We start from the raw sequence: 20,425 nt of genomic DNA on the forward strand, positions 1-20,425 counted from the left end.
TTTATGTTGTGACTTAACTATTGCATTTAGTTCCCCTTAGATATTTATAATAATCTCGACACAACACGCATTGCGTTTGGTATTACGACCATTATTACACAAGGATATTACTGTATTAAGATGTCGTTTTGTGGAAACAACATCTGCAACGGTAAGAATAGTAACGCGTATATAAACGACAGCACACTTTTTAATGTGTGTATATAGACACAGGCGGTGTTTGTATATTTCTTTATATTGTGTATTGCCACTGCTTGAATATATTATTAACGGGAAATACCGGGTATTATATGTGGCGTATATTAATATACATACATGCTTGTTGAATTGCTTAGATGTAAAAGGTTGTCAGTTAGCAACTCATGTAATAAATTTTGTTTTTTGTTTTAACCTGATAGCAACTGCAGTTTAACTATTTTGCCATGTTTTTAAATTTGTATATTACTGTATGTTTCTTTGCAGTAAGTATACAGTAAAAATAAAGTTATTTTTATAATTCGCAGATATTTATGGTGAGGTATCTTACTGCTGTGGATTCTTGAACGACCAATGTTGTTACAAAAACGAAACCTCAGAGTGGTATTCAATGTGGTGTAAGTTGTTCTGTAGCTGAACTATATTATTTTGATATACTACACGTCTACCTAACATTGTTTGTTAAATGTCATTTGCAGTCAGAGTATAGGCAGAGTAGGCATGGCTAAAATATGTGTTGTTATACACAAACAAAACTTTCAGTAAAGGATTATCATGTGAACAATAGTATGCATGAACTGAACTGGTCTACTTAATGAAATAGATCAATATTAATCTGTAGTTATTCGATAGTTATATCATCATATCAGGTACATTTTGGTGTAGCAACCATGCTTTTTATTCTTTTAATTAAATTTAAACTATTATGCCATTATTTTAAATATGCTTTAATTTTAAAGACTGAAAAGACTAAAAAAGTTATTATTATCCCCAATCTCAGATATTTGGGTTGGGATCGTTTCCTTCCTCATTCTTCTTTCTCTCTGCTTCCGATGCTGGCGACAGCAACAACAGATCCAGTTGCAGAATACTGTCCTTCGTAACGAAGTTATCGTCACTCGTACAGATAATTATCATCAACCACTTGTCAATGTAAGTTCACCAGCACCAGTGTCGTAGCTGGTAAACATGGGGTGTATACACATTGGTATATTACAACCATTAAGGTGACAGTTGAACAAAGGACTAACCACCTTGCATCCCCTGAATTTATAAAAGTTGGCGCCTACAGTGTAGTGCAATATGCTACCTATTAGGGCCAATATTTTTGTAAAATATTCATCAAACTTTATAAATAAACATTAAGATAACATTGAAAATCTTACTATATAACCGTATATGCTAATTTAGTTAGGAAACTATGGTTTACCTTTAAATAAATCTTTTCCACAGCCGGCAGCTGAGATAGATGCTCCTCCTTCTTATGATCAAGTGCAAAGATCTCCAGCCAATCAGTATCCTTGCTACAATACTGTTACCCAATCACAAGTCACAATTGATCCCCTCCCCCCAAGGTATCAACAATAACATTTATATGACAACCAAAGTGTAAAAAAATCTTACCAATGGTAAATCAAGTGTCTTTAAAAGTTGAATCCTATTTCCCCAAAGTTTTATTTAGTCCCATGGCATAGACACAAAGATATGTTTTTAATAGTAAAAGAGATTAGTGCAATTTCAGAATCCTGTTCATAGTCCTTCTGGTATGATTTCCTTGTTCCTAATATTTATAATTTTATTGCTTGCCTTTATAATATTGTTTTTAAATTGACCTTTTGTGTTGCATTTGTATCTCCAGTTTTTATTCTTATACCGATATTTTATGCATTTATTTTAAATAGGCTAATGATTATGTAATGAAATGTTCATTTCTGGGTGCATCCACTAACCTATACCAGTCCGATTGTTTAACCCATTTATTTAATTGTGATTACACGATACTAAATGTGAATTATGTATTATTGATGTACATTTAATGAAGTGGTGTGAGAATGTGAGTTGTACCTACAAGATTTTAACTTAGTTACCATAGACAGGCTGTCAAAATACAATAACACATCACAGTAGTGGGCATAAGAAGCATACAGCCCACATAATATAACAGGATACTCCATTTACATGTAGGATGTAGCAATTACAACGACCACATTTAATCAGACCACCCTACAACCGTCATTGACGTGTTGTTTTTCTTTGCAGCATATAGTTTTGCATAGTGCACAGGGAGTATACTGTTTCAATTAATACTAAAACATTTTTTTTATTTAAAAAAAACGTTGCATTTGTTGTTTCCTGACTTTAAGTGTGTACAGGATTTTTCAATTAAAAAGGGAGGAAATTTGTATAAACTTGTTTTCCTTGCAAAGGTGGCTTAACTGTATAAACCACACACTATTGTACTGTTCCACCCACAAGATCAATGTGTTACATGATAATGGACCAGTACACAAATGAAATGCATTAGACTTTATTTACAAATAGGACAAGGCTTGGATCACTTGTTTATGCAAAGAATGTAGTTGGGCAGTTTACAAAATTATCAACAAAACACTTAGCTATATGCAATTCAACAATATCTATCAAATGTTGTGGTATCATAGGCGTAACACCAGGGGTGCCTGTGTGGGGTGTCACAGCAACTTTTAAAATAAGGGTGTTATATGTTCCAGCACCCTGACAGTAACTTTACCCTGCTGCCAGGTGACAGGATACACAACGCATATAGATGATAAATGGAGTTTCACATGAACTTTTATCACAAACTCAAAGTTTAAATTCATGATCAATGGACTCACTAGACATTTTTTGGGATTGTTTCCTCTTCTTCCTGGATGTCCCACTTCCTCATCTTATCCACAGTGGATGACAACATTCGCTCCAAGGACTCTTTCGAAGCTCTCAATCGCTCCTTCCTCCTTAACTTAGTTTGCTCCACTTTAGGAAGAAGATAAATTTTATCCTCTTCTTTGACACGAGCAATAAATTCCTGCATCTCATTGTGATGTCGTACTTTATCCTTATTAGCCATTGCTTGAAAAACCTAAAACAAATTTCTAATCTTGGTTGAAGTTTACACAAATTAAAAACAACAAAGCCAATATAACACTATTTATATTAAAGTGTTAAACAATACTATTTTTCATTTTTAATCAACTGAAGCAGCGCTTCACTTGCAGAAAATTCAAAACTGGCATTAGCCTATTGTTGCTTATTCCTATATGCATTTGTTTCATAAAATCTCAATTGTAGAAAGGTTATACACCAATAAACACCATATACCCAATAACATGACATTACCTCTTTGCTTTCCAAAGACAGAGCATTCCATTCATGAGCACATTTTTTTACAGCGGCTGAAAAGTCACTTTTGTCTTTTAAAGGGACAGATTTAAGTTTATTGATCATGAAGAACGTGTAAGCACTTCGAGCTCGCTTTGGTTCTCCTAACCTAAGCTTCATCTGAGAAAAATAGATATAATTTACATTCCCATTTGGTCTAAGACTTCTATAGCTTATCTCTTAAAAAGATTGAGATAAATGGTATCTTTTAGAAAGGGTAAAAATAACTCAAGGAAATAATTTATAAACATGAAACACCCAAATACCATAAAACATCTAAAAAGCATAACTGGTAACATAATGGAGCTGGATAATTGATAAGCTTACAAATTCACAGAAAACTGCTTGGCAACTTTTTAACCCAATAAATAAAAGATACTATGAACCTGTTTTTCTCTTTTTTTCTCTTTTTCCTCTCGTTTGGTCATACGATCAATTTTTAAATCATGAATTTCAAGATCTGACAGTTGGTTCAAATACTCTTGATATCTTTCATGGAATGTAGAAAATGAAGCTTTCATCTCATCAACATATGGCTGCATAGATTATTTATATTATTTAGATATATAGGAGATACCGTGCATATTAAATAAAGCCATTAAAGTAAAATAGTAAGACCTGCTTTTCATTTTCATCCATTTGTTTCCATTCTTCTGCTGCAACCTTCGTCACTTCATAGACACGAAGACCTGGGAAATAGGGTTTAAAATTTAGGTTAAAATGCCTGCACAAGAAAAAGAAGTTATACTAATGCTCTTAATTATTGAGACCTAAATGAGTGCTTCAACTCAATGTAAATTATATGTTTAAATTTAACACTGATTTTAAATAATAAAATATCAGATTTATAAACCACAAATTCAAACCTGCATATTGAGGTTGTTTTCTTTTCTCCCCAAGGAACAGAAAGAAACTTGTCAATGGTCGCTTTGGACGATTTTGTATTGAATAGAATGAAACTGGATGGCTGCACACTTTGGAGGTGTACCTGTTTATAAAATACGTACATGCAAATATGCAATGCATTAAATATTACCAATAAAACAATTTATGTAAGTAACATAAATACAAGTTACTAAGTCGTAATTGGTAATAAATGTAGGGAAAATAAAACATATTACTTACAAAAGACACGCGGGGCGAACAGCAACCGGCAGAATCGACATTTTTAATGGTATGAATCTGTATCGAAAGTATGTAACGTTTTTTAAATTTTGCTGCAGCTGCTAAAGGGAAATTCCCTCTACTACTTTGAGAATGGTTGCGCCTCTGCTGGACATGTATATAGAACTGGCATAAGTTTCTTTCTATATATATATATGTCTGAGTAAACCAGAGTCCGTATATAAACATGTTTATATATCCGTTATATACGGACCCTGCAGTAAACTATATCGTGTACTGAAAAGGGGTCACGTTTTTCGTTATTGCTACCAATGTTAGCATAGGTGTCCATTGGCAAGAAACAACAGTAATTGCTCCAACCCGCTAATACCATATGGGTTGTCTAAATTATCACCTACCCACAAGGAAAAATCTTAAAACTATTGACCTACAAAGTTACCTTGTAAGCGGAAAGGAGCTGTATGGAACACAACACCCATACTATTTGAATGTCGTTGCCCTTCCAAGCAAGGATTAAACAAGGTACATAAATACACTAATCTATCTCAACAAAATTGTAGTCGTACACCACTATAAATCAAACACATCAATTTTAAACACAACGAAATATATTACACAGAACAAAAATTCTCTAAACACACTGAAGTTCATTCCTTTGATAAGGCTGCCATCTCCCAGGGCATTCTTGTCAGGTTAATTTAGCCAGAATAACTAGCTCAATTATAGAAACCCAACCTTGTAACAATTATCTAAAACAAAGCAGCGCGAAATAAAAGTTCGCAATATGTCCCATAGTCAAGAAGTTGACAAATTTGAAACATCAGTGGTCACCAACTAACCAAAAATGCGAAAATTAAAATTTTGAATTAATTCACCAAATACACCAACAAAATTCGGGTACACTGTACAGGGTGAAATTTACATGGTTGGTTTCCCACAGTTACTGAAATGAGAGGAAAAAATCCAAGGTAACCTTAGCCAGCTGAACGATACAAATTAACAATTTCATAAACGTGATAAAGTTTGGGAATCCCAACAACTCATGGCGGGATGGAATGCCATGGTAAAGTCAGTTTGTTGCCATGGAAACATCATACAGACCAGAGCGTTTTAACCGTCGATCCAGATTTACTCATTGTATCTTCATGGGCCTAAAATAACAAGTTTTGAAAACATAATATGTTTTACGATATATATTTATTTAACTTAATTATATTTTTTACTTTATATGTTCTTCTTTGTATGTAAACCATAGTGTAACATGCCTGTTTATATATGTAAAAGTTCTTTGTTGCCGTATTCCAAAAGATAATTTAAGTTTATTTTATACTATGATTAAAACTAAACCATATATCCATAGCATTTCATATTTAATTTACCTGGAAACCTAGAACTGCTTTCTTTGGAAGTCCAAGTCTAGTTTTGCAAATTTGTCTGTTGAGGTGAAGAGTTAAAATAGGAAATAGGCAATTTATCGAAGGGTTTTCCAAATTTTAAGCACAGAAAAACAAAAACTCACAATAAACTTTCAGGCATGGCAACTTAGAGGGATATGGTATATAAGAAACATAAAAGACACACAGGGTGCCTGAATGTTATATTATTTCAAGTTTACCCACTACAAAAGCAAATAAGTGCTAGGGGAAATGTGCCAAATCTGGCCTTAATCCTGACCCATTTAGAATAGAAATTCATCCAACTTACCCAATATTCATAATTCCTTCGCGATGTTTATAATCTGAAGTCCAGATTGCTACTTTATCACCTTTATGCCGAACCTGTACAACTCCACCATTCACGTAATCTGAATCCTCTCCAAATCCCTCCCCAATCAAACACAAAAGCTGCATGGATGAGTGTACACATAAATTAGCTAGCATAATAAAAACATATACACACCAAATTGAAGACATCAAACAAAAGAAAACAGCAATTGCAATATCTAGTTTCAAAACTTATCAAAAGATGTTTACCCTTACATTATCATAATCTAACCACTACTATATATTCCGAATCAGAAACCTCAAATATTTTCTTATCTTTACAATCAATAAACATCATAGAAAAACAAGAACTAAATATATTTTCATATACACAGAACATACATACATTATACATAATACTTTACTAATACTCACAATTTCAAGCCAAACTTTATCAAGTTCATTAACACGTTGTTGTTTGCTCATTTGTAGCATCCATTTGCCTCCTTTTTTGTTCGCCTTGTCCTCCCACATCGGTTGAATTCCATCCTTAAAAAGATTATAATCGCAACCGCTCTGAAGTTTGCTTGATAGCTGGATGTGGTTGTACAACCTGTGAATATAGCCATCACATTAGGAATTAAAAGATAATGGATCAGTACACACTACACAGGATATGAATACCATTACATTGCATGGATAAGTTCTGAACAAAGTAGGCTACCTAAAGGACCAGTTAAAGTTTTTAAATTGGTAATAGCAATTTATGACACTCCAGTTTAACTAATTTTTTAAAAGGGAATGTCTGTTACTGGTCACTGAAAACATAAAAATGACCTGCACGGTACTTAATATTTATTGGGAATTTAAAGTTTAGATTACTTACGCCCAAAAATCTTCCACTGTATCAAACTTTGTCACAAGGCGAAGATTGTCTTCCCATTTCTTCTGTCGATCATTTTTGAAAAACCACAAGGCCCATCTGTGCATATTGATTAATGTTACATTGACTTAGACCCGGACAATATGTGATCTGGACAAATTCTGTGTTTGCATAAACTGACACTTTTTTACAGGGGTATCCCATATACCATAGTAAAGTTGTCTTGACAACGGTATATGTAATTATATGCCACATGAATCTAAACCACCATATTCATGATTAAAAGTTCTACAAACAAATGTTAAAACTTTTCATAAATTATTCCTAATCAACGTAAGTTTCACTGAACACAGTTTAAGAAAACACCAGTAATATCCGCTAGTAAACAAAGCTTACTTATTTTGTAGTGGATGCTTGATGCAATCTTCTGGATCTCCCATGGGTTTCTCTTCTATTACATCTTCTTTCAAGGATACAGTCTTCACTTCTTTTTCCTCCTGGCTCTCCTTGGACTTGGGACGAGCTCCAGGATCGAGAGAAACTTTCACAGATTTGTCCGACTCGGACATTTCAATATTTTGATTCAAATCCAGGGTGAAGATTGCAGAGAAAAATTTATATGTTTTTTCTTTGTGTAGACTACAGTTAACAATACAAAAAGTTAAATATTTATGTGATTTTTTTTATCTTATTTGTAAAGTTGTCACTTTCTATAGAAGTGGTGTATCTGCAAGAAAAATGAGTTTGACTGTAAACTTATTTATTCAGCTTTTTACATTTATGTTAAAGTTGCCCCAAATAAATACAATGTTAAATTAACATGACTGTTTGATTTAACAAATAAACGAAAGTTAAACGTTCTACCTTACTTTTACACAATCGCTAACACGTTGTCATAACAGACAAGACACTTCACTTTAAAATGTTTTATCCTTCCTTTTTTCTTTTATTTTTATTACCTCATCACTGTAACCCCAATGTTCATAATATAAAATATACCTTTTACACAGTATACACATAGCCTAGTAACTAACTTTTAAAGTTAAATACGAATGTGAAATTTGTAGTGGGCGAGATTCAAGTATCACTCGTGCGTAATCAGTCACGTGACCCGGCAGGCAACTTACGTGTTTTGTGGATAAGTGACGTCATGTTCAAGGGGCGTGACGTAATACGATATAAATTCGCGTATTCTTGAATTGAAAACCCGTTAAAACATGTGATTTGACTGTATTGTTAAAAAAATGAGCATGGGTAGATTGTGCTGTCACAGGGGGAATTTGACGTCACATTTGAACGGCATATTACTTGTTGTTGAGCAAAAAAAAACTTCAATAGTTTGCATTATGGCATCTTTAGGAGTGTGCCCACCTTCTACCAATTGGTGCAGCCCGTTGGCGATTGGGTACAGCGCTGACGTAGTACCATGGATGACGTCACATAGTCAGAACTACGCAAACCCTTGCGCTGGATCTAGTCTTTCCAAAATTCACACCTTTACTCGGCAACTACGTGTGGTGGTTCTTGGCCTCAGAGAAAAACTCGATGAGGTTAACGAAGAAATTAAGTCGCTTTCAAAGGTAAACACATATTAGAAAACTGCTGTATTCCTTTGAAGAAAATTCAATCTATAGTTTTACACGACTGCCTCAAACTTGACGTTGGGGCTTACAGAAATTTTATTCAAAATGATTAAGTATTGTTATTGGCGTAAGTAGAAGTTCTTACCAATAGGGAAATCGCGAGCTAAGGCATAAAGTTCGCAGTAACGAAAAATATACGTATCACGGTATCATACGATTTTATATTTTGTTGGCGCAACCAGAAAATGTAAAAGATTTTACGTGTATTTGACTGCAATAACGAACGTCGTAAACGAAGAAACCACAGCCGCTAGGCCACAGTATAGAAGTGAATATGCAAATGAGGCCCTGGTATAGGGCTTCGTAAACCACGTATACGAATATTTATCACATTCGATCAATTGGTCTGTAATAATATTGTCGTGATATCACGCTGCTGTTAAAAAAAAACGGTAAAATGTATAACATAAAGTTTTTTTCCAGATCAAAGAAGGCATGGCGAGAAGTTTGGATCAACTCAACTTTGAGCTTAGCACGAATAAATCTGAAGTCACAATTAAGCGGCCACGGTTTATTAAGAATCGGTCACGTGATGCCAAAGTAGACCTATGGGAGCGGGGTAGCGACACCGTGCGGATGAATAGGAGGCAGATACAAGTTGCACTGAGTAATTTGCGCAAACAATACACGAATGTTAAAGAACAACTGCAGGTTTGAGACAGACTGTAAATAAAGACATTGATTAATTACTATCCGCACAAATTTCCCGATTCCTAGAGGTATGTGAAATAAGGCACCCGCGTTAAATCGATTGTCGTTGCTCTGCAATGCGAGGATATTTAATTTTCAAGAATTCAATTGAATGAATGAAATTAAGGAAAAAATGAAACTTACACACAAAGATAGTAGGGTGAGAAGAGGTGGGACACCTTTTCATGCTATTTACTCGTCCAATTTATTAGTAAACAAAGAACTTTTAAAGAATTATATAATCGTATCCTCACGACTCCACTAGACCATTGGTAACTTTTAAAAACACTATCAGGATATTTAGACATTGCGTGCTAAAGGTGTCCCGTCTTTTCCCGCCCGACTTTATAAACTTAAAATACACCATAATACTCTTTTTTGTCCTTTTACTCCAACTTATTTCTAGGAGTTATCCAGAATACGAAACCAAATCCTAGTCACGACTGGCGAACGCACACGAGTTCTCGATTTATTTCCTGACGTCATAGCGGCTTCAACACGTCACAAACACGACAAACAATATGAAGAAAGAACCAGAAGTCACGTGAGTAAAACAGAACAAACAAGTTGTCAAATTTAAGACAAATGACACGATATACATAAGTGACAAAATAATGGTCGGTGACGTCACTAAAAACATGACGTCATGATACTTTGCAGCAAGTCATGTTTCAGTATGCAAGCAACAAGCCAGGATTAAACGGTAGCCGCACGAGTGCGCCGTCTAACGGTAGACAAAAGACGCCAAAGATCGGCAGCAAGCTGAAACCAGCAAAGAGCGAGATGGTGAGAATACCATGGTGGTTGAGCCATATTTAAAACAATTTATTATCTGCAGGACGCAAGTCTGAATTCAAAAATGAGAACAAACACAAGAGCAAAGTCAGCAGGGCCTATCAAACACAAAGAGCCAACGTAAGGGTGAAATTTAAGTCTTTAAAAAATATGGATATTTTTTAGGAGTATAATACATTAGGTAGGTGTGCAGTGAGCTAGTGCAAATACAAATTTGAAGTTTTAAAACACCACATTTGAAATTGTTCGAGCAAACACTCTTTTGACTTTCAGTATTTACGCTGTTGTGTGGTGTTCTTGATAAAGACAACCTGTATTGGAAGTCAAAACACCGATACACTAATAGAAGACTTAAAAAACAAATGTAATATGCCTGGCAGAAACAGTTTTTAGTTTAAAAAAGGTCGTAGCTGTTCAGTAACATTTGTAGAATATTCGGTACGTAACAACATGTTTTAATTTTGAATTTGTTTGACAGGAAGCAGGCCTGGACGGAAAATAGTGCCGACAAATGCATGTGTGACTTCGCCACTAGTGGTATGCCGCCTGCCATGACAACTGAGTGTCATCGTGCCATGACATCTGTTAACGAGGTATGCGGTAGTGGGCACACGCCCATTCTACAGAAGTGTTTGAGGGTTCTATGCAGTTTTATTGCAGGTCCGAAAAACCTCGCGGGCGCTTCGAAGACGTATCCTGCAGGTGGTAGAAGAGAGCTTTTTGGTTGAGCCGATGGCGGCGCCACCGAGTGAGCCACATCACCATGGTCGATATTACGGGGTGGCGTGCGGGGGAAGGTCTCCCCACAAGAGGGCAATGTTTATACACTGAGTCGTGACATAGAGATCATATTTTTTTGGGTAAAATTAAAAAGGGATTATGATATCTCTACAATGGTTTTGTCGTATTAATTTTGCATAGGATCAAATTGCACCCATTGGAGAGAGTAGGCTATAATAATTAGGTGGCTAAAGGTTCAGGCATCAATAAAATTCCACATGTATGTCCGCATGTGTAAAGCCTGCTACAAAATCTGTAAAAATACAACAGACCGAGTGGAGGAGCAGAAAATTACAAAAAAAGCAAATTGTTAAAAAAGTTTTTTGCAGCGAGAACACAAATATGATAATCTCATCTGTTATGGATTGGTCAATTATAGGCGGTGGTAATGTGAAGATAACCATGGTTTAATCCATATTGGTATTTTCTTGTTTGTATTCTTCTGCAACCTAAAAATATATTTTTTGTTTAACTAGGAAAGTTTGCAAAAAAGGAAATTTTACTGCTTTAAACAACTAATTTGTTTTGGCAGTTTACAAAATTAAAAAAAAAATTTTACAAAACAATAACACAAACATAGAACCTACCAATGCTCCTTGCTCCTGCAACTTAAACTTCCAACTAGCATTTTTTATTAATCTTCAAACACACATATTGTAGATGCAGCACTGGCAAGATCAAAAACTTACCACTTCGGCTTTTGGTTTGACTGTCATTGGACTGAAACTGTCCATTAACATTTGCGGAATATTTGGCCCGTAATAAACTTTGGAAGTTTGAGCTAAAGCTTCAATTCTCCTTAATTCCAGGAACTCAGGTGTCAGTTTAAGCTGTGGATGTTTAAATAAGAGTTTAGCTATGGCACAAACATAGAGCTAGGAGAGATAACATGAATTATGCAAAAGTTGCCATTTATGAAAACCAAGCATATAGGTACAGCTTGAAATCTAAAAAAATATTCTCTATAGAAATCCTATAGGTTAGGAAAAATAAGGTAAAACAAACAAACCGAATTAGCTTCTGCCTCTTTCAAAGCTTGGTAACATTGAGCATCAGTTCGTGCTTTCATTCTTGCCAAGTGAGATTGATCTGTTAAAGATAAATGGTAATAAAATGTTATGATTTGTGCTAATGTTTAAAACTTATTTCTGGCATTTACTTTTCCTGAATGACTACATACTTAATGACTGAGCTAGGTAACCTACTACATGGTTGCCTGGTAATGTTTCTGCCTTATTAAACAGAAAATTAAATGTCATTTATCTTATTTAAGTGTTAATAAGAGCTTATTAAATGTAGATTTTATGAAGGTATACACTATCTTCTATATATTTAAAGGTATACAGTATCTTCTGTATAAAGGTATACATACAGTAAAACATACCAGACAGTATAAGAGTAGAAACTCACCCTCAATCTCAGACATTCTACGTTGGGTTTCTTTCTCCATAATCTTCTGATCATATTGAATACGAGCCACTTGCGCCACTTTCTCAGCCTCTGTGATAGATAAAAGGTATTGTTATCTAATAATTCAATCTATGATAACCATACGCATCAAACTAGGTTTTAGGCCTACCCTGGACCCTTCGCCCTGTATTAACCAATAAACCAAATCTTTGGTGACAAAAATGTTACTCTAATAGTCGTCAAAAACAGAGAAAACGTCATTAAATAATGTGGTGAATGAATAAACTTCTGCTTGTTTGTACCAAGACAGCTGACATCAGGGTAAAAGCAGAGTTTTATCTAGGGGTAAAAGAGAGGTGCTAAAACAAATGTCACACCTGTTTCAAAAGTTGAAGTGACTCAGACACCCCTAATGTTACCGCAAAAACTAATCAAACGGAATGATTATTTATACAACAAACTGACCAATCACAGCCTTCTTTCGCTCGGTCTCTGCTTCCTTCTCAATAACTTTTTGTTTCTCATTGACAATCAACAATTTTGTTTTTTCAGACTCCCTAAAAACAAAAGAAAATTAAAATCATCATAAATTAAAAGAAAAATAAATTTACATGAGCTCGTAATTTTTTCTGATCATTTCTGGGATTTTTGGCTTTGTCACTCGGACAGCTTGCACATATAATCCTGGTGCCATCTCTGTGAGGTCAACTTGCAAAGCTCTCTTTAAGTTTTCATCAATCCGATCTGAAACAGAATGCATGTGGAATGTAAATTGTTGCATCTCTACAAAACCGCATTGAAAACATTTCCTGTATTTATAACAGAAGGATAGGCAGAGGCTCACATAATTAAAGATTTAATTTATATACATTAGCACAACTACAGAGATACTTTATTCAGACATAGGTTCCATAAAGAATCCATTATGCAAATTTTTATAATGATATTTGGTATCCAGGACAGAAGGCTTGGTAAACAATGGGTTTTCCAGCTTTGTCAGAATTACACTATGTTTTTATACCAGATAAGCTGCTAAAAGATTGTTCACATGTAGAACTCACCAAATTTAGCAATATATACTTCTTGTAGAGAATGCACAGAACAGAATTGATTCAATTCATGGTGAACTTTGTTAAAGATTAGAGCACGATCGTAATCAGCTGTATAGTTACGAACTATCTCATAAACCGCAGCCGGTGACAATATGTTAACAACCTCTATCTGATCAAAGTATATCATCACACCACCACTGCAATTTAAATTTTTAAAATCAAACTTATAGCAGAATATTTTATGCTGTATTTTGGGTCATGGGCCAATCCTGGCCTAAATCCAAAGACCCATGAAAAGTTGCAGGACCTCAGCCACATCCAGCACAAGCAGGCAGCCATTTATATACTATAACAAAATGATGAACAATACACAACTCAATGCACAAATGAGAAGTATTAGCTGTTAAAGAAATGACAGATTAAGGCCAGGGTTGGATCATTACCCCAATCTGAACATATTAATAATACATAGAATTGTCACCTTGTCCCACAAGGTACATTCTTCACTTTATCAGTTTGCAAAGTTGTCTGGACAGATCGGAAAGTTGTGATGAATGGAAACATGACATGATATCCAGGTCCCGATGTGGTTTGCAGTAGTGCTCCTCCCTGATTAATATATTGATTGTTTTGGGGTCAATATTCGAAGGATTATGGCGCGCCAGTAGCAGTTGTGGCACCACATGGTCTGCTATATGCTTATGAATAATTCAACAGTTTATTTTCGTACATGCACAAAGGATGTGGTGTTTTTATTAAGATATTAAACATTACCCCATTTATGTGGTTTACTGAAAGAATTTAAGAAATTAAGTTACAGTTCATAAAAAAAGTAGCATATCTTATGAGTTTTTTTTGTATAAAATCCTTCAGAAAACCATAACAAACAGACAACAAATGTTTATTGTTACATAATAATACATACAAAAAAATGTCTTACCCTGTAGTAAACTGCTACATGTCCTTCGTCCACTTTATGCAAAGAAAAGTTGATTAAAATGGCGAAGGCAGCGACAGAAACAGCAAGAACAATCAAACTATTCGCCATCTTTAAATTTCCACGTATAGTTTTACCCTCTAAAGTCCACTACTTTTGTACTTAAACCTGTAACTAATACAAACTGTCACATTTCCTGTAGTTATACATTTTTTTGTACACGTGTCCATAAAACACGTGCATATGAGTAAGACATTAGGTTTAATTGCAACACGATCGTGAAACTTCAGCGCGAACAGACCTACAACCTGCTCCAGTGAATTCTTCTAGTGAATGAAGTCATGCAGAACTTGCACAAACCGTTTGGCGAAAACCAAAAATTCAAAAACCTGTTTTATTCAGGGGAGTTATTTTACTCACAAGCTGAAATTGTAGCTTTAACTAATACTTCTAAAAGAAATTCTACTGTTTAGGATTTTTTTAATGAGGTATAGTAATTATTAATACATTTAAACTGTTTGATTCTGTTTTAATGTGAATTCTAATTACAGATATATACACACTATAAAATGCTCAAGAGTCGTGTATAAACATCCTGGTTAGTGGTTGCAACCGATGTTTGCATACGGACTCTGAACTCCCTTATATTAAACTTCTTGTTAATACAACCTTTATCAAGTAGATCTTGCCAATTTATTCCTCAGAAACAGCTAAGCCAGACTTCCCGAACTTTCTACAAGCAATTCGACAACCAATGCGAGTCACTTGTTTCCTTTGAAAAGTTCACAATACGTTCAGTTCACATCAGTACCCCACAAGCTGCTTAAAACTCATACTTTTATAAAAGACTGTATTTGAGCCCTCGGTCACAAACACAACGTTCCAGGACTGGCTAGACTATAGACTTTAAACCGACATTACATTGCTTTGTTATCTGAATTAACGTATGGGATATAGCCCTATAGGAAGTTGTGGGCGTAGAAATTCAGTCTTGGTTAATAAGTTGGTACGCACATATAGGGCATATACCAACTAAGCTTGATCGTATCTGACATACACTCAATTTAATCATATATAGGCTACTGTATCGAATTGACGTCTGGCTGAAAAAACAATATTTGTTTATTCGATTATATTACAGTAAATTAGATCGTATTATTGGGAGGAGAGGAAATAAGGTTGGGTAATAAGAAACAGTAGAAATAATATCCGCTGTGACATATGTATCGCATATAAGTGCCTTTTCCGCTCATTTACAAAACAACACAAAGTTTATACGTCGATTTAAATAGGACAGCGATGATTAAATTAACTATAAGGCAATGAAGAAACGTAAATTTGAGGCATAATAATAATGAGGTATACTAGGGTGGGGGAAGATGGGACACATTTTTATTTAATTTCTCGTCCCAGTTAACAGTAAACAAAGAACGTTCAAAGAATTATTAGACCGTCTCCTCACAACTCCCATCGACCTTTGTTAATTGTTTAAAACACGACCAGCAGGATATTTTGATAATGTATATAATGTGCTAAAGGTGTCCCATCTTCCCCCACGGTACTATATAATAATAAGTGCTATAAAGTATTATAATAAGTGCTACTGTTGTTATTTAGTCGTAGTAGTAAGTAACGGATTTGTTATGCGCTGCTTTTGGTTGACTGCCGGCCCTGTAGGTCTATACACATAACTTGTATACAATTGTCTTTTAGTTCGGCTTGTTTAAATGCAGCTACACCAGTGCATGAATCTCTATACGTTCCAATGTCAACCTTCTTTATGCATTTTGAGCCCAGTCTTGTGTGAATGGCCAATGCTTTCTCCGATGTTATAAAGCTTAACAAATAATTAAAACCAAGGTCTGCCAACAAATCCGCTTGCCTGTATAAAGGAAACGTAACAAGATGTAAAGATAAAGATTGATTTTGAATTTGATAAAAGAATTGGTTATTTCACCCACAACAAATGACAATAAAAAGGCATGAGCATAGTTGATATTTTCTTGCCCGCAAAAATGCAGGATTGGGTACATTACCGTGTGGCGAGTTGGGTGCCTATTCCACGGTTGGAATATTGAGGAGAAACTACTAGTAAATCAGCAAGTAATAGATTGGTGATGCCGAGCTCGACCCTTGAAATTGACTCAAACATTTCGTAGAGCTAATTAAAAAAATAAAAATAAAATAGTAAAAAAAACAGGCGTTTGAGACACAGACGGGCTTATAGGCATTTAATACGTATCTGATGGTTTTTGCATAAACCACTGTCGTTTTGTCAATGCATATATACCTCGTTTTGTACTTGTGCAACTTTTGATTTTCGCTTTCATTATTAATAGTCAGATAAAAAGAACATTTGTACGGTTGCTAACTTAGACAACGAACAATAAGGGTCCACCGAGTTTTTGGAGCAATTGCCGTTTAGTATATTGCACAAGGACATACATATACATCGACAATTGAAGGTGTGGCAACGTCCAGCCTCGATTGCGTATACCTTTCTTAATTTGTTCATACGCTATATAGTGTTCCGCAGAACAATAAGGTTTTACTTACTCTTTGCAAATATTGAATTTTAATTGGCGTTTGTTTATCATCTTCGACTTTGGGCTTTTTATACAAGTCATACTCCCCGAAAGTCACGCCGCATAGTTTATTTGTCACGTCATCGAATGCACCGATACTCGTTATAATACGAGTGTTCTGTTTCATAAAGAACCACCTGCACGCTTACACGAGTTACCATCACGCATTTAACTTTGTGGTTGATTATGGTTACCATATAAACTCACCCTGGCTATTTCACTGGAATAATCTAGAATTTCTTCTTTCGTCAAAGAAAGACACTTTGACGTCGACTCACGAGTGACGTAATGTTCTGACAGAAGCTCAATGACGTCATCAATGTCATCTTTATGAAGTAATCTATACGTAATGGAAACTTGTCTTGGCATGCCCTGAGTCATATCAGATTCGCAGCTAAATCTAAGGTGCAAAAATGAAAATGCAGAAATATATCAACCATATATACATTAGCAGAATAATACAACTGTAAATATAACTGACTGACCGCTTAAAGAGTTAGACTGCAACCCGCTGCTGTTGTTCGATTCATTATACCCACTTTATGCTCTTTATATTGTAGCTCTTAGCTTATTATAAATACGTGAATCAAATGTTCGCGATTTGACATTTGTAAGTATCATGATTGGACATACCACTATAGCTCAGTTTCTTTCAAATTGCTACCTACGACGGAATGTGCTGTACGTATCTGCTTTTAATACTTTCTACTTATAATGATTTCTTTCTAGTGAATTGCGTCCGTTAATTTTCTTGCGTTGATCGTGTACGTCATGTCACTTGTTGTTCTGGTCATACAGAGTTCAAAAGTTATAACTCGTATTGCAAAAGATACTTGAACATTTTACATTTGTTTATGTTCATTTGTTTAAGGATAATAAAATTACCTAGCTTAAAATGCAATATTTTCGTCCCACTATGTCTGTTTAAAGAAGCATTATATCGTGTCTTGATATGGTGCACACGTTTATATGACAGAACGTACGTATTACAGACATAACCGGAAACAAGGCAACTGCATGTAGCCCAATGACATGCAATGTGAGGCCTACGTTGATAGTTACGTCGGTATAGTAGGGCTTTAGTAAACATTGCAACGTGCACGCAGTTGACATTTTCCTATAACTGATACCATAAGCACCTTAAACGTATATGTTTCCTGATCGTGTTTTAAGCAATTAGCAACACTCTTGGAATTAGAACATATCCCATTTTACCTCACCTTACTATATATCGGTGAGGTCCCATGGCCAAGCCACCAGTTTACGCTATTATTCCAACTGATACGGTAACACGTGATACTGAAATATCTAGACTTTGCTTCGATTCAAAAGAAATTCTTTGAAGTAGTAATACTAGTAAGTTCATTGCAAATTTGAATTTTGTGTTCATATGTAACTGGACTAGTCTGCGATTTTATAGGAGCTATGTGTATATAGCAACCACGTTTTTTTAACTATTACTGTATAGATTTTCTGTTATATAGAACATGATTTCGTGTCATGGGTGATTGCGTTTATGGCGATATATTTGGGTTTACATTTTATTTACGGGTCAATGTGTGTTTAGATTTCTATGTAAAATTTTAATCCCACAAAAGGGTTTGTCCCTCCAATAATACGTTTACCGTGCGTTTATTTTATTAAACTTTTCTTATATTAACGTCGCTAGCAAATGAAATTGTAAACCTTTTTTAAAATATTTATTAACCATATATTGTAGGTATTAAATCATTAATAATAATGGCAAATGCAGCAAATCCTTCCCAACTGTTACCATTGGAATTAGTTGACAAGTGTATTGGATCTAAAATTCATATTATTATGAAAAGCGAGAAGGTAAGTATGGATATTGTTGTGTGATAAACTAATTGAATGCATTAAATTGTGTTAATATATTTTAGTTTAACAACTGCTGTTTTTTTCGCTATATTCTGTCGTTTAGTTTATTATTCAATCTTATCTACTGTAATCAACTTCAAGGAAACAAGTAAAGTTATCCTATATATTTATATTATTATATTAAAAACTTTATTGGTGTACTATTGCTATACCCACATATCACTTAAAATATCAAGTCCTGGCAAAATACGACTTGTGAAATAGTAAGAGATTGGCTTTCCTACCGCTGGTGAAAATTTTTGTTTTAAACAATACTTAGGCCTCCCTGAAAACAAATTATATCACTGTATAATTCATTTTTTTAAATATGGCTGTATTAAAAATTAGGTTTAAAATCACGCAAAAGGCGCTTTGTAATCAAAGTTCATTCAAGGGACCTTGTCTTCTGTTCCTGCCCCACTCTGTAGACTGTGGCAGGTGATTTCGGATATTTTTTGAGAAACACATGTTAACCATATCAAACTCATAGAACTACTCAAATATAAAGCTCATGCCGGCTCATTTATTATACCAGGAAATTGTGGGCACTCTTCTTGGATTTGATGATTTTGTAAACATGGTACTTGAAGATGTAACTGAATACGAATCAACTTCTGAAGGCAGGAGAATTTCGAAACTGGACCAGATTCTACTTAATGGAAATAACATTACAATGCTTGTGCCTGGAGGCGAAGGCCCTGAAATGTGAAAGTTGTTTTTTTATTTTAGTCGCATCTTTCTGATGGTGTAGATTACACAAACACAAGAGTCCACTTCTCAAGTTTATGTTGATTTAATTGTTTATACATGTGTGTCCTCTAATTGAGCCAAATTTTTAAAATTGCTTTTGTTATTCAATTCAGTGACTGAAAATTGACAACTAGGATTTAACGAGGATTTAAACTGAGTTAGTCATAAAAAAACTTTGGCGAATGCCAAAGTAGGCCAATATCCCTTTTTTGTTTTTATCCGTGGTTTTACAATAACGACTGGACTTTTTTATGTTTATCTGTGTTCCTGTATCCTTGCAATCACTTCTTTTGATAAGAAATTGTCTTATTCCAAATTAAGAATGAAAATTACAAAATTGTCAATTGCTACATATTTTGAAACATTAGTTATCGCAAAAAATTACGATCAAATTGTCTAAATAAGTTATACATGTGTACACAACATCTATACAAATATAAACTAGCTTTAAATTGCACAGATGTATTTCAGGTGTCCTAATATACATTAATTTAATGTGTATGAACACTATCCCTCATTACCCCATCCCACCGTAAGATATAAATGTCTCGCGTTTCGCTGAAATTTGTTTAGCTATAGAAAATATGCACCAGCGTTACTGTCATATTCCATGTACAAACAAAACATTACAGTGCATATTCATAATCTTAAAAGCAGTACATTGAAATAGCAATGCAGCTCTACAACTGATGTGGTTAACTGCAGCGAAAGGAAAAACCAGTGAACACTTCAATATATTTCAAGTTTCGGCAATTTATTTAAATTCAATAACGCATGCCGGTGGCAATTTGCATTCTTTCCGACGTAATCTTAAAGAGG

The 20,425-nt window shown here is 34.7% G+C and overlaps 7 protein-coding genes across 7 annotated transcripts; 3 read left to right on the forward strand and 4 right to left on the reverse strand.

Annotated features, from left to right (window-relative positions):
- Positions 1-9: 9 nt before the first annotated feature.
- Positions 10-2,788, forward strand: LOC149727197 (uncharacterized). Its single transcript, XM_089889762.1, has 4 exons — positions 10-151; positions 504-593; positions 977-1,128; positions 1,429-2,788. The coding sequence occupies exons 1-4, from the start codon at positions 121-123 to the stop codon at positions 1,561-1,563; spliced, it is 408 nt and encodes a 135-aa protein (XP_089745888.1). The 5' UTR covers positions 10-120; the 3' UTR covers positions 1,564-2,788.
- LOC149727198 (transcription factor A, mitochondrial-like) lies at positions 2,488-4,702 on the reverse strand. The gene is made up of 6 exons (XM_089889752.1): positions 4,501-4,702; positions 4,242-4,363; positions 3,994-4,064; positions 3,762-3,911; positions 3,334-3,495; positions 2,488-3,076 (listed from the first exon to the last, which is right to left on the reverse strand). Exons 1-6 carry the CDS (start codon positions 4,539-4,541, stop codon positions 2,831-2,833), a joined length of 792 nt encoding a protein of 263 aa, XP_089745878.1. The 5' UTR covers positions 4,542-4,702; the 3' UTR covers positions 2,488-2,830.
- Positions 4,703-5,090: 388 nt separating this feature from the next.
- Positions 5,091-7,833, reverse strand: LOC149727199 (eukaryotic translation initiation factor 4E-1A-like). Its single transcript, XM_089889754.1, has 6 exons — positions 7,483-7,833; positions 7,090-7,185; positions 6,639-6,816; positions 6,205-6,344; positions 5,880-5,934; positions 5,091-5,651 (listed from the first exon to the last, which is right to left on the reverse strand). Exons 1-6 carry the CDS (start codon positions 7,653-7,655, stop codon positions 5,592-5,594), a joined length of 702 nt encoding a protein of 233 aa, XP_089745880.1. The 5' UTR covers positions 7,656-7,833; the 3' UTR covers positions 5,091-5,591.
- Positions 7,834-8,410: 577 nt separating this feature from the next.
- Positions 8,411-11,110, forward strand: LOC149727200 (uncharacterized). Its single transcript, XM_089889744.1, has 7 exons — positions 8,411-8,666; positions 9,153-9,380; positions 9,826-9,963; positions 10,080-10,205; positions 10,258-10,334; positions 10,693-10,807; positions 10,875-11,110. The coding sequence occupies exons 1-7, from the start codon at positions 8,433-8,435 to the stop codon at positions 11,043-11,045; spliced, it is 1,089 nt and encodes a 362-aa protein (XP_089745870.1). The 5' UTR covers positions 8,411-8,432; the 3' UTR covers positions 11,046-11,110.
- Positions 9,873-15,225, reverse strand: LOC149727201 (erlin-1-like). Its single transcript, XM_089889750.1, has 10 exons — positions 15,063-15,225; positions 14,397-14,567; positions 13,938-14,065; positions 13,466-13,653; positions 13,016-13,148; positions 12,870-12,961; positions 12,405-12,494; positions 12,004-12,083; positions 11,684-11,824; positions 9,873-11,443 (listed from the first exon to the last, which is right to left on the reverse strand). The coding sequence occupies exons 2-10, from the start codon at positions 14,502-14,504 to the stop codon at positions 11,402-11,404; spliced, it is 1,002 nt and encodes a 333-aa protein (XP_089745876.1). The 5' UTR covers positions 14,505-14,567; positions 15,063-15,225; the 3' UTR covers positions 9,873-11,401.
- A 272-nt stretch (positions 15,226-15,497) lies between these two features.
- LOC149727202 (uncharacterized) lies at positions 15,498-17,120 on the reverse strand. The gene is made up of 3 exons (XM_089889758.1): positions 16,950-17,120; positions 16,430-16,554; positions 15,498-16,275 (listed from the first exon to the last, which is right to left on the reverse strand). Exons 1-3 carry the CDS (start codon positions 17,103-17,105, stop codon positions 16,035-16,037), a joined length of 522 nt encoding a protein of 173 aa, XP_089745884.1. The 5' UTR covers positions 17,106-17,120; the 3' UTR covers positions 15,498-16,034.
- Positions 17,121-18,644: 1,524 nt separating this feature from the next.
- On the forward strand, positions 18,645-19,958 carry LOC149727203 (U6 snRNA-associated Sm-like protein LSm5). The gene is made up of 2 exons (XM_089889765.1): positions 18,645-18,814; positions 19,392-19,958. The coding sequence occupies exons 1-2, from the start codon at positions 18,719-18,721 to the stop codon at positions 19,563-19,565; spliced, it is 270 nt and encodes an 89-aa protein (XP_089745891.1). The 5' UTR covers positions 18,645-18,718; the 3' UTR covers positions 19,566-19,958.
- Positions 19,959-20,425: the final 467 nt, after the last annotated feature.

The sequence above is a fragment of the Ciona robusta genome, chromosome 12 (genome assembly GCF_009617815.1).
Source record: "Ciona robusta chromosome 12, ASM961781v2".
Lineage (NCBI taxonomy): Eukaryota > Metazoa > Chordata > Ascidiacea > Phlebobranchia > Cionidae > Ciona > Ciona robusta.